This window comes from Rattus rattus, chromosome 9, assembly GCF_011064425.1.
Source record: "Rattus rattus isolate New Zealand chromosome 9, Rrattus_CSIRO_v1, whole genome shotgun sequence".
NCBI classification, from domain to species: Eukaryota; Metazoa; Chordata; class Mammalia; order Rodentia; family Muridae; genus Rattus; species Rattus rattus.
The window spans coordinates 71,103,788-71,119,062 of NC_046162.1; the positions used below are offsets into that span (position 1 = coordinate 71,103,788).

A 15,275-nucleotide genomic window follows, 5' to 3' on the forward strand; every position below is an offset into this window, starting at 1 on the left:
ACAGCTGAGCCCCGCCGAGCCTAATCTACAACGGTTCTTCACTGAAGACACCTTTGCCTCTCATTTGGTGAAACCCAGCAAAGTTCCACATGTAATGATTGCCCTAGAAACTTAGAGCAAACGGTCGTGCATGGCATATTTTTTCCTGAACACTAACAATACATTCTATGTCCCTTAGCCTTTGAGCACTCGGAGACTCTTCAAATCATTTGAGGTCTTCTGGGAAAGCATTTGGCCCCTTTGGGCCCGAATTTAAGTCTCCTTGGGAAAACGCCTGTTAGGTTTTTGCCTTGTGTTGGAGTCCCTCCAAATGGACGCTCTGTGAACTGCAGCTCAAAGTGAGAGGCTCGAAAAGCCTCGCTCACTCCAGCTTCTGTCAGCCAACAAGAGTCTGGCCTGTGTGGCTTTTGCCTTGCCCTGCGTTGACCGTAGGGAGATGCCTGGGGAGGAAGCGTTTGGTCGCTGTCCCTGTGTTTCTGTCAGACTACGGGGATCTGATAGGCAGGGCTAGCGAGAAGCTGGAAAACCAGAGAACAGGGTTGTTTTTCCAAGGTGGGGACGCATGGAAGTGAAGTGGGTAAAGGGTGTGCCCGGGGATGGGACAGCATGAACCCAGAATCACAGGGCAAGGGTTGTATAGAGACTTGTGTGTGTATCAGATACCTTCTGCATGTATTGCAAGCTGCTATGCTCCATGGTAAGTGTTCAAAACAGTGGCAAGGAGAGCAGCTCATGAGTCTTTGGGAATTATGAAAATCCTGCATATGATACGTTGGGTGGAATTAAATATTTGACTTCCTTAACTGGTCAGTTGAGACCAGCATCGGCCCCGAAGTTATACCATGATGTGCTCGGTAAACCAGAGGGTAGAATGTGCTAGAGAGTTAAGTAGAAATCTCGAAACAGCATGACGTGTTTATACCTGTTTGTAAACCCAGCCGTGGGAAGGCAGAGTAGGAGGATGGCAGGTTCAAGGCCGGCCCGGGCTATGCTCATGTCTCTGGAAAACAAAATGGAAATAAGAAGCAAACAAAAAGCATTTGCTGGAGTAAATGGTGGGACGCTCTGGTTATTAACCTATTCTTCTATTAGTTTCAAGATCAGAGCCCTCAGGCACAGGGTTCAAGTGCCACCGTTGAAAAGGCACTGGAGTGCTGGCGAGAAATCTCTCAGTGTACTCCATGCCTGGGAGGAGAGGCTCATCTCTTCGTGCCTCAAATCACACATCCACTGCGTTCCTATGGCAATCTCGAGTGTCGGCTCTGCCCTGTCACTTGCTGGGAGGACCACTTGCCTCTTCGTGCTGGGCGGAGCTGAGTGCTCCTGGGTGCCAGTTCTTCGAAGGACTCACATTCATACCTCACGAGAATGTGCTGTGACCACCCTGGACCGGCGCCCTCATTTGAAGTTCCTACCGGACATCAAGACCCAGCAGGTTCTTGTTCCCCGTTGTCTGGCTCCCTCCCAACTCCCAAGTGGCTTTGCTCCACTCGGGCCTCTGTGACATGGTACCGTAGCTTATATGCAGCAGGGCCTTTGTGACTCAGGCTGGGAAGATGGAGGTCAAGGCACTGGCAGCTGCTGTATCCACTGAGAACCCATTTCCTGATCCTGAAATAATGCCTTCTCGTTGGGTCCTTCCTCACACGGTGGGGAAAGCTAGCAAGCTCCCTAAGACCTGCTTTACCAGGGCACAAATCTCACTCATGAGGGGCCCATCCTCCTGACCTAATCACCTCTCTGAGCTCCACCTCTTGTACCATCACCCGGGAACTAGAGATCTGTGCGTATTAATTGGGTTGGGGAGTTACAAGCATTTAGACCATAGGGTGAGATTCTTCCCCTCCTCTGAGCAGCAGGAAGCCACCTCGGAAGATAATGTACCCTACAGGCACGAGACGATCTGCAAGATGTCACAATGTGAAGAGAGACGTCAGCTATCACTGTCCTAAGAGAGCTGTTCTATGCAGTAGGGCCTGAGAGTGTCTTCATGTCATAGAGAGTTTAACTTTGCGTTAAGGCGTTTGTTAAAGATTTAAGGAGACACAGAATGAGCTGGGAGGACAGCGTGCAAGCATGAGGACCTGAGTTCAAACCCCCAGAACCTTCAGGATATGAAGAAAGAAAGAAAGAAAGAAAGAAAGAAAGAAAGAAAGCAAGCAAGCAAGCATGTGCTTATAATCTCAGTGCTGGGGCTGGGGGAGGGGTTGATACAAGCAGATCCCTAGGACTCACTGGCCAGTCAGCCTAGCTCATTTTGTGAGCACCAGGCCAATGGGAAACCCTGTCTCAGAATGGCAAGGTTGGTGGCATCTGAGAACTAACAGCCAAAGTTTTCTCCTCGCAACACTCTGCTCACAGAAACGCACAGAGAAGATGGGGAGCGTCTCAGGGAGTTTCAGGGTGCCTTACCACCTTAAGGTAAAGCCCGCATGCCTCAGGGACTGTGTCCTGAGAACTTCCTATGTGTAGCAACTGGAACCTGCTAGATCTCCTCCTCTGCTGGAGCTTCCTGTGCACACTTGACGGCCCCTAGCTTTGTGGTCAGTTCTGCCACAGGGTCCCACTACGGTGTGTCCACCGTCACCTCTGACACACCCCAGTGGTGTCAAGGCTCAGCCTCTCCGCACCATTTGAGAGACCGAGTCAGAATCGCCCAACCAGGAACCTTGCCTTATTGCTAGACAGCTGGCCCACCCCCGAAGTATCACATGGGAAGGGCATTCAGCAAACCCTGTTCCGGAAGCAATCTGTCACTCCACCGGTTTCCCCATCGGCATTTGTGGGGAGTTCTGCCTCCTGGCAAGGAACTGGCTCACAGCTCCATGCTGGAACTGGCAGCCCCTTCAAGACAGTTTCTCCTTCTCGGCATCATCCGATGAAGCCCTAAGTAAAGGCGCAAACGAGCCTCAAGAACAGCGTGTACTTCCCAGCAACATGTCGGGAAAGCTGGGCTTGGAGGGAGCTGAGCGCTCCATGGTGTCCTGGAGCCACGTATGCCAAGCTTGCTGTCCAGCCTTTTCCCTCCTGATCTCGGCTGGCCACTGGCCGGTGGGGATGGTTTTGAGCTTCACGCTCAGTTATGTAAGCACACAGATTTATTACCTGGCTGCAGAAGACAGGTCAGCTTTTGCCTCCCAGTGCCCCTGGGCTCATGTTCCTTAAAAATCCTGTTTCTGGCCTGCCCTGCAGTATAAAGAATGGCCCCATTGGTGCCGAACCTGGCTCACTGCTTGCTCGTGGTTCCTAGGTGGAGTTGAAGTGTGGGTGTGGGTATTGTGGGGAGATTTGCCCTGTGGGAACAGGTCATGGCCAGATCAGGTGCTTGTAGGAGGAGGAGGAGGAGGAAGAGGCTTTGTCCTGGAGCAGGAAAACAGGGACAATCACAGAGGCACATGAGGGCATGGGTGGGTGGGCATGGCTCTACCTTTGAGTCAGGGTCTCCACTGTCCTGTAGCTCACCAGACTGGCTGGCCTGTAAGCCCCAGGGATTGGCCTATCTCCACCTCCCTCCATGTTTATGATACAAGCACACGATAGCCCTCTAGCATATTTTGCCTCTATGTCTTCCAGGCACTGCTTGTCTATGGGGAACCAAGTCTTTTGAAGAGTGGCTAAGCCTTCCCCGGTGGCCTCTCTGCTAGCAACGCCACTGGGGACTCTTAATCCATGTCTTGGTGAAACCAGGGTCTTTCTTAATTCAGACCCTGAGCTGTAGGCTCTGAGGCAGATACGACAGAGACCGCTTGTATCCTGAATACCCTTGGCAATTGAACCCCAGAGGCCATACGGTCACAACTTTAAGTCAGGTCCTAGAGTCCCCTTTGCCAACTTCAAGGCATCAGGCAGACATGCAGCCTATACCCTTTTCCCATTCATCCAGGACAGCCTTGGATTGACCCTGGTCCTGTTGCATGTTCACTTGTCCCTCTGTTTTCTAACCACTGTTAGCCATGTCTCAAAGAAGGGTATTTGGTCTTGTCTCTTAGCCCTCACCTCATCTTAGCTGAGGCCAATTTCACCGCCTCTTCTCTAGGGACTGTGTCTGTTTGGGAGCTATAAAATTACAGGCTCGTCCTGGCCACTCATTAGCTTTATGTAGTGAACACATTATTCAGCCTCCTACCCACCCTTGGATCCCGCCAGCACAACTCCTTGCTATTGTAATGAACTCAAAACAGTGGCAACCCCTTAGTAACCTCTCTAAAAATGCTGCTACCGTTACCACCATGATGTTTATTATCCTCTGGGACACCAGAGGACCAAGGACCTTCATTCACCCTCAATCTCAATACCTCAAGGCTCATCGGTCATGCTCAGTGGAGAAATAAAGGTGCATGCTCTCTCCCTCCCCCTACCCTTCCCTCCCTCTCTATCTCCCCCCCACTTCTCTTCTCTCTTCCCTCATTCCCTTTCTCCCAGCCCCTCTCTCTCTCCTCTTTTCTCTGACACACAGCTCTGTCCAAGCTCTGAAATCCCATCTAGTTTCTCTGGTATTAAATTTATATTCAAATGTGATCATATTTTCATAAGAAATCAGTTTATAGGTCCACAGCTTTTGAAAGGATAGTCTAGCATCTGGTGGTCATTGGAATAGCTAATTTCCTGGGTTGAATGTCTTTGTTTCAAAGACATGGTGTGTGGATTTGGCAGTTACCCTCCTCTTCTCACCTGATGTCACATGACCCCAGGCTCTGTGGGCCTTGGACACTAAACCTCATTTTCTGCATTCATCCGCCCACTCCCAACCCTCTGAAATCTCGAATTCATGTCTTTTGCCATTGGTCACCTCAAGCAAAGAAAATGTGTTGTTGTTTTTCTGCTGTGTCAGAGAACATGACTTTTGCTTACACATAGTGACGAGTGGGGTTATAGAATTTGTTTACTCTTGTTTCCGACTGTTGGGCAGGGATGGATGTGGGAGGCCACCGCCAGGTCAGCACACAGAGAACAATCCTGGCTTTTACAGTGAGCCCGTGGTTTGAGCCTTTGTCCTTTCTGTTGGCTTACAAGCAGAAGTCATGAACAAGGGTGCTCTCAGAAGGGGAAAAAGCAGCAAAAATAGAGAATTATTTTCCAAAGCAAAACAGATCATTTAAAGGGCTGACTTTTCATTGAACTTGGAGGCAGTTGATTTTTGCGCATAGTCAAACAATGTCCCTCTGTAGCTCTGAACCCTGAATGGGCAGGGTTACTGCCGGTCAGTGCTGACACATCCAGGCTGCAGGCAAGAGGGTGCAGCTGTGTGCTCCACAAAGCCTCTAGTTTGTGTGCATGTGGACAGATCTGCCGGAGCCTCTGTGTGCTCCTACTCTGACCCATTCCCAGTCACAGTGCTCCCCCGGCAACGCCAGAGTGAGTTTGAAATCCACAGGGTTCTAGGAGGTAGAATAGGGAGCATGCTGGGTACATTCTGTGGTGTTGGCCTGTATCTAGCCTCCATATTAGCTGTATATTCATGAATGTTGTTGGTGTTATCATTTCTGCTTCATAATTCATACTACACAGAGTCTCTGAACTAAGAGGCCATCTGGAACATACTCTGCCGGATTAAAAATTGCATTTTTTTAATCTCACACTATTCTGGAACTCTTGGGAGCTGAGTATCCAGCTTTACCCTGTGGTCTGGAAATTCCAGGACCGTATGTCTGTCTCTTCACCAAACTTAAGTGTGGGGAGGAGTGGTATACATGCCTATGCATGTGTGTACATGTGTGTACATGTATATGCAGAGGCCAGAGGTCAACTTTCGGTATCATTCCAGAGGTTACATCCACCTTCCTCTCTGAGATAAACCCTCTCATTGGTCTGAAACTCACTGTGTAGGCTGGGCTGGCAAGTCATAGGTATCCTCCTGTCTCTCCCTCCATAGCACTGGGGTTGTAAGCATGCCTCGCCATACCTCACATGGGTTCTGGAGGAACCAGTCTTGGGGCCTTACACGCACATTATGGATTGAGCTATCTCCCCAGCTCCGATATGCTTTGTTTCTTCATCCTGAGAAGACAGCCCGGCTTCCCGGGGCTGGACTGGGTGGGGCTGGTGGCGGCAATGATGACAGTGATGTAGATCACAAATGCTGACTTAGCATCGGCACTCCTGTTAGTAACAGTAGCAGTGTGACACCGTGTACCACTGTCATTAGTCCAGGTATTCTTTGCAGCATTTTACATGTATCAATACATTTAGTCTTCACAGTCACTCCATGTGATGAGTAACATCGCCATACCTACTCTACCGATAGACTGATATTGAAAAACCTGTCTGAAGCCAAGAAGCTAATGGTGACGGGCAAATATTTAACCCCAGCATAGGGTCTCGGTCACAGTACCCACGGGAAGCCAAACACACCCGTAGCAGCCATTCAAGCAGCTTGTATCTGATCTATCCCCAAACATTCTTCAATGCTCATTAAACCCTCATTGGACTCAGGTCTCTGAGGGAGCAGCGGACTTATATCAGAGAAGGCCTGGTAATGTCACTGCTACATGCCTGCCCCGAGTCCTTGCCTCTGCTTTCCCTATGTCCATCAGGACCTGGGCAACATCACTGGCCTGTGGCTGAGGCTGTCGCTCCATTCATCTGTCTGGGGCACTGTCTTAATTTCTTTTCCTGGTCCTGTGATAAAATATTCTGTCAAAAGCCACATAAGGAAAAAAGGATTTCTATTAGCTCATAGTTCAAGGGATGATCCATCATGGTAGGGAGTCAAGACAGCAGAGTTGAACCAGATGCCCAATTCCCTTTCTTCATTCACACAGTCCAGGATTCCAGTTAGGGGACAGGGACACCCACATGTCTTCCCATCTCAATTAACATGAGTAAGATAATAGCAGAGGCGTGCCCAGAAGCCCATCTCTCAGATGATTCTGGACTCTGCCAACTCAAGGATTAACATTAGTCATCGTAGAGACTTGAGACTCTGCTTCCCACTGACATGGCTGCCTGGTCCTCCAGCCTGGTGAGCTCTCCTAGCTCCTAAACATTTATGTAAAACACACATGTTCTGGGTTCACTTAGCCACCTGGAACAGGAAGTCCACATAGGTGCATCTCAGTCTTCAAAAGCTTATCTGAATATGCTTTACCTGGAAATTATGTCTTACCCTATCCAGAAATGATATAACTTCAGACCCATGCTGAATTTTCCCAATATTGGGCTTGATAGCCTATAATCCAGAACAGCTATCTCAAAGGCAAAAGTATGAATACAATTAATATTTTTTTGCTTTTCTATTAAAGTCCTGGAGTAACAGAATATACTTTCTGTTCTGGAATGGCCAAGATACCATAGCACAGATGTGTCTTCAGCAAGTGTATCCTTCTCTTCGTAGCTCACTGTTAGTGAGCTTTGAGGGGACAGATTTTGTTTTGTTTTGTTTTGTTTTGTTTTGTTTTGTTTTTTAACATGGTTCTTGGACAAGGCTTTGGGCCCATTTATGCAGAGCCTATGTTAGTGGTTCTGCAGATTATACACAGAGGAGAGGTGTATCTGTACTGTAGTTATGGGCACTGCCTTTGGGAACTGACTTAGCATGGCAGACCTTGGTCAGAGGGGGTTTTGTGCATCTGGAGGTCAGAGGTCAACATGTGAGTGCAGGTTCCCACAAAGGTCAGGGGAATTAGACGGCTGTGAGAAGCCTGCTGTTAGTTCTGGTGATTGCCATGCCTGGCGTTTCCACGAGCGCTGGGGATCGAACTCAGTTCTTTCTGCTCATACAGCAGGCACTTCACTTCCTACGCCATCCCCACACAGCCCTCAGGTCAGCCTTTCTTAAGTTGAGTCAGGTAGCGGTTCTCGCCTGTAATCTTAGCACTCAAAGAGGCAGACATGGGAAGATCTCTCTCTGTAAGTCAAGGTCAGCCTAGTCAACATAGTGAGTTCTAGACCAGCCAGGTCTGCACAGCGAGACCCTAACCCTATCTCAAAAACAAGCAAACAGCGTACAGAAAGGAAAAAAAAAAAACATAAAGAAAAAAACGAACAAGGAACTTCATTCTCTATAGCTGATTTACATGACCTGCAGCTACTTCCCTGTTTTAATTCCATGGATCCAAACAATCTGGTTCTGGTAGAGAGTTAAGACAACAAAAGGAGCTGTGAGGCATTTGCTGAGACGGTCCCTTCAACCTGTCACTCAGGCTGTGGAACATCCCACATCCCCTAACAACTGTAGAGTGAAATTCCTTCCCTCTGTGTTTTTAATGTGCGGGGAGGGACCACCGGGGACACACAGCACTTGAAATGGTTTCTGCAGGTTCTGAACTAGCACTAAAAGTGTTAAGTTACATGATGAGGAAGCTGTCTGTCTCCTTGCCTTTTGTCTCCCTTGTAACACAGAGGGGGGCTAGAACAGCCATAGCATGCCAACACTTAATTTCCTCTTTGTAGCCAAGGAGAAAACAGGCCACCCCACCGCCACTGTGTCTGGCTGGAAACACCACACCAATTGTCACTGCACTGTGCTTCGTGGGTGCTATTTAAAGCCAAAAGTCTTGGTTTTTCACTTCCTATACCTTGAGGATATTTAAAGAAAAATATGGGTAATGATCAGAGTCTGCATGAGGTGCCAGAAATGCTGGCTGTGCTTAGGGACACCCGCCGTGGGGCGTCAAACCTTCCGACTATGGCTTCACCAAAAACTGACCCAGAGAGCCTGGAAAACCCTAGTGGCTGGGACTTAGCCCACCAAATGGGTTTGATATCTTAACCATAGCCACAAATGGGCAGAACCAGAATGCGTACGTGGGCATCCTGAATTCTGAGCAGATGGACCCCCAAGTCGGCCCCAGTTCACGAGTCCTGCTTGTGATGATTAACAACGGGAACACTGTTTTCCCACAGCAATAAGAAATTGGAGCCTGGACTCACTGTCTGCTTCGGTGACATTTGGAATTGATAACCCTTTTTATTTTCAGCTCAGATGATAAGATCTCAGCAGGAAACCAGGGTATTAAATCCCATCAAGATCCCAGCTCATCACCATTCAGAAAAGACCATCCTTAAGTGAGTCCATTCGCTGCCTGTCTGTGAACGGAAAATATAAAAGCGACTGGCAGGAGGTAAACCTGGAACCCTCCGTGGCCCCGATACGACTCTTCATTCCCTTCCGGGATATGACCTTCCAAAGCCTCCAGTGTCAGACACTAAGCACTTTCAGATTCTCCCTCGAGAGTTGAGAGAGGCCTGCGGCCCCTTTGGCATTGCTTGCAAGAGAATCCCACTCTTACCTACCATCTTTTATCCTTCATGATGCCGGAGTTTGATGTCACTGGGGATTAGGCGCCCAGGACTGCATTAATTAAGCCTTGGATTCTCACTCGAATTCTCAAGTGGCCGCAACCTGGGAGAGCTCTGACTGGGTTCAGATCTTTTCAGTGGTTTGTGGAGACAAGTCTAAGACGCTGCGCCTGGCTCAGGAAACGCTGAGGAAGAGGGGCTGGAAGATAAACCAATGTACAGATGTCTGCTGTGAGACAGTGGCTTCCAGAGATGAAAGGGAGGTGACCTGTGGAACCTGAACAAGACCTAAACAAGACCTGCATGGTGACACCAGTTGATATTCCAATGTAGATGGCTAAACCGTCATGGGCCCCACCCCTTGATGAAGAGCTACAAGGCAGCGATGGCTTCTAAGAGACAGAGAGTCAGTCTGGTCAGCCCCTAACACATACACACAACATTAAATGGATTGAGCATGTTATATGATATAGGGATGTGTACTCGTGTGTGTGTGTGTGTGTGTGTGTGTGTGTGTGTGTGTGTGTGTGTGTGTAAGAATAAAGAAGAGGTGGTCATGAGTTTGAGGGTGCACAGGAGGAGTTGCAGTGAGGACACTGAGATTAGCAATGATATAAATACTGTGCCCGTGGATAAAAGTCTCAAAGAAAATAAAAATAAATGATATTTTTAAGTATGTTCGATATAGCCGGGTGGTGGTGGTGGCGCACGCCTTTAGTCCCAGCACTCGGGAGGCAGAGGCAGGTGGATCTCTGTGAGTCTGAAGCCAGCCTGGTCTATAGAGTGGGTTCCAGAGCAGCCAACTACACGAGAAATCATGACTTAAAAAATAGAAGCAAAACAAATTTGAGATACGGTGAACATTCACACAATGCAGTCTCCCTTCTTTACAAGACTCCTGGCTACATAAGATACTTGATGCACTTATTCCATTTCCTTTTCCTCGTAAGTTCATATCACCGGAATTATGGCCCTGTTCAGTTTTCTGGTTAAAGAAATGGGCTTGGGGACTTCATCCCTAAGGTTCAGGGTTATACCGTGAAAGGTAGATTTGATGGCAGAACTTTCGGCCTGCATAGCCCAGGTGCACTATGGGGAAGACAGGCTCCGCTTCTCTGTGGTTTGCAGAGCTCACCTGGCCCACGCTTTCCTCAGGCCATTTGAAGGCAGTGTCCAGTCACATTCTGATGTTGCAGCTGCTTGGGTGAGAAAGACATGAGGCTGTCAGCCAGCAGGAGTCAGCGCTCCATGGGACACCAAAGGAGTGTGGACAATGCTTGACTTCCATATCTGCTGCCACACCTGTGTCAAAGACCCAACATCATTAGCACGTCTCCATCCCTCCTGTTTCCTGCATACTACGAGCTCGGAATTTCTAAATTTCTTGTGTAGTTCTCCGTAATCAGTCTCCATTGGTAATCTGTGCCAGCAGGCTATAACTCTGGTGGGGTCAATTGATTTTTTGACATTTACATACCATGGAAACACCTGAAGGCTTGATGAACAGATCTCTGAACCCTCCCGGGGATTCTGATTCAGTAGGTGATGGTCCAGGGGCCATACTATGAGAACCTCTGGATTAGAGAGCCCCCTGATGGATTAGAAGGCTGGACGTGTGTCAGTAGTGTGTAACCAGTTAAACGCCCCTGATGATATGACGTTTGCCTTGTCAGGAAGATAGTGAGGGAGACAGGATACTGCAGCAGGATCAGACTCATGACCTTTATCAGCAGCCTAGATAATGACTTCTTGCACTGATAGGCAGCGGCTTTAGACAGCCAGCCACATCTAAGAGCATGTTCCCTGGTGAGAAGGAAGTGGCTTTTCTTTGTAATTACCTGTTGCTTCTTGGGCCAGAATATACACTGGGGTCACCTATGGGTCTTGTTAAAGTGAGGATTCGAAGTTTGTCATTTTGAGGTGGGGTTCAGGACGCTGCACTGGGAGTGAACTCTGGGGTGATGGTTGATGCACATTGGGTAGAGCTCCTAAATCCCAACCTTAAATATCAGGGGTTCCCAGCATTTGGGAGGCAGAGGCAGGCAGATCTCTGTGAGTTCAAAGCCGGCCTGGTCTGCAGTGTGAGTTCCAGGATCTTTTAAAGACCAGTCGCTGGGCCACCTCCCTTGTTCATTCTAATTTAATTCTAAGTATTGAGACTTTACCCCTTTCCCTCTGGAAAGCTAGAAGGTCCCTTAAAATGTGTGTTCTGCCTCCATAGGTCTGAAGTGGGACCAGGTTTGAGCATTTCTATTAGTACCTGGATTGTGGCTAACACTGTTAGTTTAGGCTGGTGCTGAGCTTGGAGGCTGGATTTCGAGGACTCCCATGACCCCCACTGACTGTCAGTGAAGGTGGTGAACAGCCTCATATTGAGTGGCAGAGACCTCTGATTGATCTCTCCTCCTCTCAGACAGCATCTTCTTTTCAGGGGAAGGACTGAAACCAAGTCTCACATTGCCCAAGATGGCCTCCAACTTGTTATGTAGCCAAGGGCAATCTTGTTCCTCCGCCTTCCAAGTGCCGGGATTGCAGCACGAGCCACTCCATCTGACTATAAGCAGCACCTGGCGTTCACACCAATGCTGTTTCATCAAGTCAGTGTTGTTTTTTTATAATGTCTTTTTCTCTTCACAGTACGAGATGCAAAAAATCTAATCCCTATGGATCCAAATGGGCTTTCGGATCCTTACGTGAAGCTGAAACTTATTCCTGACCCCAAGAATGAGAGCAAACAGAAAACCAAAACCATCCGCTCCACACTGAACCCTCAGTGGAATGAGTCCTTCACGTTGTAAGTGCTTCTTCCTACCCAGGGATGAGCTCTGAACTCCTCATGTACCATGTGCTGCATTCACATACCCCATGCTGCCCTCACTCACATACCCCATGCTGCCCACCCACTGGCAGAGGGAGGAGGGTGGAGGTGGCAAATGTCCCTACCTATGTCCTCATTCCTAAGACCATGCCAAGCTACTGTCAGGTAATAGCAGCCATCACTTCTGTTTGATAGGTAGTGACTTGGTTTACCCGAGCTTATGTAATGCAAGCCCCAAGTTATTATCGTCACCCTCTCTGTAACAAACACATGTGTCCCATCTCCTGATGGGCCTCATCCTTTTAAGAGCTAAGAGAGTGTATTAAGCAAGAATTTAGTAATTTTTGCAGCATGGAATAAGGAACCCATGGTGTAGAAAATACTATTGCTGCAGAAATTAGGAAGATAGACTCACCTCTAAGCAGGAAAAATGTCACTTCCAGAAGGAGGTGACATTTGAGCTTCGTCTTGGAGGATTGACAGAAATGCCAAACCAGAAATGAAGGGAAGGGAAGAATAATAAGGGAGAGTAAAGAGTCAGCAGGGAGTGCAGTGTACAGCAGGGAGCACAATGCACACCAGGGAGCACAGCTCACATCAGGGAGTACAAGAAGTTCCCCATGGGGACATACTCAGGAAGCACTTCCTCTGTGAACATTACCGGAAAGATGTCTGTCAGAGAGAAGCCACGGAGCTCTGCTCAGAAAAGGGCAGAAAGTCTGTACTTTAGACATTGTGGGTCATGTAGCCTCTGTTACTGGAGCAGCCATAGGTTATACTTAAACAAATAGCCAAGGCTGTGTTCTAATAAAACTTTATGTTTCAAAGCTGCGTTCTAACAAAATTTTCATTTAGATGAATAAGAGCGAGCTGTCAGGGCTCAGCGTTCATTGATTCTCGATCCAGACGGAACTTTCGTAGCAGCTAGTTAGAGTGAAAAAGGCCGATGTCCTGTCGGCACAGGAAGGAAACTGAAGACACCATTTCAGACACAGACTGTGGGCCTGTTGGTGTCTCCCAGGGTGCCCTGACTGAGATGTCTTCATGTATTCCATATGTGTTTGTCTTTGTAGCAAATTAAAACCTTCAGACAAAGACCGGCGACTGTCTGTAGAAATCTGGGACTGGGATCGGACGACACGGAATGACTTCATGGGCTCCCTTTCCTTCGGTGTCTCAGAGCTGATGAAGATGCCAGCCAGTGGATGGTAAGGAAGCCCACGAGACCCAGCATGTTACCGTACCCCGGGTGGCTGAGGAAGCCAGGAGCAGGCTGATTGTAGCCCTGCATTTGACAATGCGCTCTGGCTGTGGTTTCTATAGAGACATCCCTCCAACAGCCTGACCAGAGGCTGAAGGAAGAGAGCCGCTGGCTGGCCACCCCTCACCCTCCCTTCTTCCCCTGTCCTTGAAGGTACAAGTTGCTCAACCAAGAGGAGGGTGAATACTACAATGTGCCCATTCCAGAAGGAGATGAAGAAGGCAACATGGAACTCAGGCAGAAGTTTGAGGTGAGGATTCCCATAAAGCCCTGGGCAGGAAACCGTCTTTCCACCATGTTACAAAGCACATTTTCCAGGAGAGCCCAATTCTTGTTGCACTATTGGGAAGCTCAAAGCAATTTTCATGCTCATTCTTGTTTACTTCATCGAAGAACACAAATGTCCTAGGTAGCCGCTTTCACTTGTGAGCTGTTGGCATTCTGTGTCTCTTGTTCTTTGGAGATGAAGATTGGAAGCAGCGCAGAGGTGAGAGCACGGCCGGTTCCCACAGAAGGAAACGGTTTGTACATCACTGGGGTGATGGCAAGGTTGAGAGTGCACCGCCCCCCTTTCACAGAGAAGGGCTGCACACTTCCAAGAGGGACTCCCTAAGGAGCAACTTGCCTATAATTAGCTACCACTGCAGTATCTGGGGGAAAAATATTCCCTATTGAAACTTTTTTGCTTTCCCTATAGAAAGCAAAATTGGACTGATTTTCTTCTGTGTGGTGAGCTCCGGCAGATGCTCCTGGTTAGAATTCTTTTTATTTTTTATTTTTTTCTCCAGACGTCATTTAGGCAAGGTGGCCTCCTGCTCTCCTCCTGAATGGGTTTGCTGCGTGCTTGCCTTCTGTCCTGGTTTCATCTGCCCTTTTCCCCCTTCCTCTCTCTGCTTCCCCTCTTTTTCTTTTCCTCTATTGCTTTCCATCTATCTCAGCTCACAGTGAACATTCTCTCTATATCTCTGCCTCAGGACTCCAGCCACCATCTCTGATGCTTTCTGCTTCTCATTACTTAGCATCTGACCATTTGATCACCTTATTTAGTAGCCTCCACTGTCTGTGTAACTAGTAATCTTCCTCTACAGACTATACAGTATTCCCTGGAAATCCTAGGAATTCCTAAAGTTAGGGGGGGTATGGGGAGGGGGGAGAAGGAAAGAAAGAGTTTTTACAGAAACATTGAAATCAATGAGTGCCAATGGTCCTTAGCCTAATCACGTTGATGCCACACAGATGCGTATGTCAGACTGAATTCCAAAGGATGTAAAACAGAAAAGTGTTCAAAGTCTTTCCATCACCACGTGATGACATGTGGTGAGTGTCGATGCCAGTGTTAACACTAAAGGCCAGACTGCCAGGTTTCCTGGCTTACGGGAACATAAGTGATGGAATTGAGTCCAGGATACTTAAGATACATGATGCAGCGCCTTTAGGCATAGGTTGGTGAGATAGCAGGGAGTGGTGGGGATGGGTGAGCTGCCGCTGAGAGTGAACCTATCTAAAGGTGGCAGCCAGGCTAGAGACATGGCTCAGGAGTCCAGCAATTGCCTAGTTTTCTCAAAGCCTTGAGATCTATCCCCATTAACACGAAAAGAGGAAAATAAAAGTGATAGTTCTTATTTCTGAGAGCCACGTGGTGTTGGTCAACACGCATGGAAGTCCATGCTGCTGCCATGTGTGCAGTTCCTCAAGAGAAGCCAAAAGTCCCACCTTTTTGTAGCATTCTTCTGGTTTCTTTTAATGTAGACAGCCAATTAAAACTTACAGTTCTGTGTAGGTCAAACTTTCAAGTGTACTTTCAACTCAAGTAAGAGCTTTCTGGTGAGACTCAGCCTACAGTCTCTCCTGTCAAAAATTACAGGAGAGGGGGCTGTAGCAGTTAAGAACACTTGTTATTCTTCCAGAGGACCAGAGTTCAGTCCCCAGTACCCACGTCAGGCAGTTGACAACCAT

General features: G+C 48.2%; 1 protein-coding gene across 1 annotated transcript in view; it reads left to right on the plus strand.

The window, feature by feature from the left end:
- The window catches only part of Prkca (protein kinase C alpha), a 399,975-nt gene that overhangs the window by 307,793 nt on the left and 76,907 nt on the right, over positions 1-15,275 (plus strand). Inside the window, exons 6-8 of the mRNA XM_032914268.1 lie at positions 11,878-12,034; positions 13,132-13,266; positions 13,473-13,569. Coding sequence (XP_032770159.1) covers positions 11,878-12,034; positions 13,132-13,266; positions 13,473-13,569 — 389 coding nt within the window. The remainder of the gene's footprint in view (positions 1-11,877; positions 12,035-13,131; positions 13,267-13,472; positions 13,570-15,275) is intronic.